The 2,921-nt window shown below is 42.2% G+C and overlaps 1 protein-coding gene across 1 annotated transcript; it reads right to left on the reverse strand.

Moving 5' to 3' along the window:
- Positions 1-1,686: 1,686 nt before the first annotated feature.
- Positions 1,687-2,196, reverse strand: LOC140006382 (uncharacterized). Its single transcript, XM_072048193.1, has one exon. The coding sequence runs from the start codon at positions 2,194-2,196 to the stop codon at positions 1,687-1,689; it is 510 nt and encodes a 169-aa protein (XP_071904294.1).
- Positions 2,197-2,921: the final 725 nt, after the last annotated feature.

Below are 2,921 nucleotides of genomic sequence, written 5' to 3' on the forward strand. Positions count from 1 at the left end.
ACTCTTTACCTTCTGCCAACAATTTCTCTGACCAGAATGTCCCCCTAAGATTGAAGCATGTAAGACCTGAATGACCTGTCTTCTAATGTCACTGGAATTCCCAATATAGATCTTGCCTTGATATCTAAGTACTCCATCAGCCCACTTATAGTCAGAGTGTGAGTTGGGATCCAATGATATCTAAGCTATGATATCCTGACACTGGTTATCAGTCTCATAGCTCTTCTGCAATTCTTCAATCCATCCAGGTCTAACAGTAGTGATGGCTAGGCAGGAGTGTAGTGGGAAGTTGGGATCATGATCAGGTCTCCTTGATAGTGCATCTGCTACTTGATTCTCAGTACCTTTCTTGTACTGTATCTCATAATCTAAACCTATCAACTTTGTCATCCATTTGTGCTGAAGAGCAATGTTCAGCTTCTGATCCAGTAGGTACTTCAAGGACTGGTGGTCAGTCCTAATAATGAAGTGATTGCCAACCAAGTAATGCCTCCACTTGGTAACTGCCATTACCAAGGCAAGTAGCTCTTTCTCATAGACTGATAAGCCTAGGTTCCTTGCTAACAGTGCCTTGCTTAGAAAAGCTATGGGGTGTCCTTCCTGCATCAGAACTGCTCCAATGCCCCCTCCACTGGTATTTGTTTCTATCACAAAGGCCTGCTTGAAGTCTGGCAGCTTAAGAACAGGAGCTGTGCACATGAGCTCCTTAAGAAGATCAAATGCAGTTTGTGCCTGGGGGTTCCACTTAAAATTATCTTTTCTAAGTAGCTGAGTCAGTGGTTTGCATACCAGTCCATACTGTTTAATAAATCTCATATAGTAGCCAGTAAGTCCCAAGAACCCCCTCAATTCCTTGACAGATCTTGGTACTGGCCATTGTGAGATGCTCTGGACCTTAGAATTATCCATACTGACCCCCTTATCAGTAATAGTGTGTCCTAGGTAGTCAACTTGTTTCTGAGCAAATGCACACTTGGATTTCTTCACATATAGTTGATGTCCTCTCAGAAGTTCCAGCACAGTTCTTAGATGATGAACATGATCTTCCAGTGTGGCACTGTAGACCAGGATATCATCAAAGAATACTAAGACAAACTTCCTCAGGTACGATTGGAACACCTGATTCATTAGTGACTGGAAAGTTGCAGGGGCGTTGGTGAGGCCAAAAAACATTACCAAGAATTCAAAATGCCCACAATGAGTTTGGAAAATTGTTTTAAAGCTGTCCTGTGGCTTCACTCTGATTTGGTGATACCCTGCAGTCAAATCCAACTTGGTTTTAAACACAGCTCCTGACAACTCATCCAGCAATTCATCCACGTTGGGTATTGGAAATCTGTCATTGACAGTGATCTCATTCAGTTTTCTGTAGTCCACACAAAATCTCCAAGTGCCTTCCTTCTTCTTGACCAGCAGCACAGGGGAGGCAAAAGGGCTGTTACTATGCTTGACAATGCCTTTCTGCAACATATCAGCAACCTGTCTCTCTATCTCCTTCTTGTGGCAATGAGGATATCTGTAAGGTTTCAATTTGAAGGGCTGAGCCTCTGGTTTGAGAGGTATCTCATGATCCACACTCCTACTTGGAGGCAGTGAGTTAGGAGTCTGGAATACATCCTTATACTCTTGTAGCAGAGCCTCTACCTCCTGGGGTGTAGGTTCTAACTCCCCCTCTCTGTCCTTGTCCTATTTGCCACTCATAGCCATACACATCTGCCTCTTGTACTCTATAAATGTTCTTAAATCTTTGCCTCTGATCAAGTCCATATCACAGTTATCTGCTTGGCCATGTAAGTGGATTTCATCTCCCTCATGGTGCAGAGATATCCTGAGTTGTTGGAAGTCGAATGTGATGGGACTGAAGTGTGTCATCCAGTCCACTCCTAGGATTATGTCCCAACCTCCCAGTTCCATCACTTTGAGGTCATAACTGAAGTTGTGTTGATTAATCCTCCAGTTCACCCTTTTGCATATAGCATTGCTGGTGACACTTGATCCATTTCCCATGATGACAGAAAAAGGTTGATCCACCCACTGATAGCTTATGTCCATTCCAATTAGTAGCTCACTACTAATATAGCTGTCTGAGCTCCCAGTGTCCACTAATATCAGTACTTCCTCTCCATCCAGGACACCTGTGAGTGTAATAGCTTTCCTTTTTAAAGCCTCAGATAAGGCATGCAGTGACATCTCCATGGTCTGTCCAGGATTCCCAGTCTACTCATCTTGTTCTCCAAGTACATCCTCAAATGCAGCATCCTCCTTGTCTTCCAGTATCATACAATTTGTGTATCCCACTTTGCACTGATGTCCTATCCCATACTTCTCTCCACATCTGAAACACAAACCATTACTCCTCCTATACTGTAACTCTTGAGCAGATATCCTTTTTGGCTCTCTGGTATCCCCTGGTGAACTCTTGAACTTAGAGTGCTTAAAATTATTAGTGGCAGGGACATTGTAAGAATTTGTTCCCACAGAAATAGTAGTACTCCTTGTTATACCAAATCTGTTTTCTCCCAATGATTTGGTGTTCTCTTTAGGCCCTTTGCTCTGGATTCTTATGGCTTGTTCTTGCCATTGAGACAGCTCAAAGGCTTCAGATAGTGTAGTAGGCTTCAACATCCTAACTACAAGCTTAATTTCTTTCTTAAGTCCACTTATAAAACTAGAAATGAAATAGCTTTCATCCAGGTTTCTATTTTTGATCATCATCAGAGGTTTCAATTCCTCAAATCTCTCCTGATAGTCTTCAATACTACCTACTTGTTGTAGTTTATTGAATTCCTCCACTATGTCCTTGCACGTCCTATCATTAAACCTCCTACATAACAGATCTTCAAATTCCTCCCAATCTAGTCTAGGTTTCTCAATTCTTATACCTTGAAACCATTTGTCAGCTTTTCCTTCCAAGTACATTT

Source organism: Coffea arabica, chromosome 5e (assembly GCF_036785885.1).
Source record: "Coffea arabica cultivar ET-39 chromosome 5e, Coffea Arabica ET-39 HiFi, whole genome shotgun sequence".
Taxonomy (NCBI): Eukaryota; Viridiplantae; Streptophyta; class Magnoliopsida; order Gentianales; family Rubiaceae; genus Coffea; species Coffea arabica.

What these genes read in the sequence shown, in the direction of transcription:
- LOC140006382 (XM_072048193.1), bottom strand. Translation starts at nt 2,196, where the DNA reads ATGGAGATGTCACTGCATGCCTTATCTGAGGCTTTAAAAAGGAAAGCT.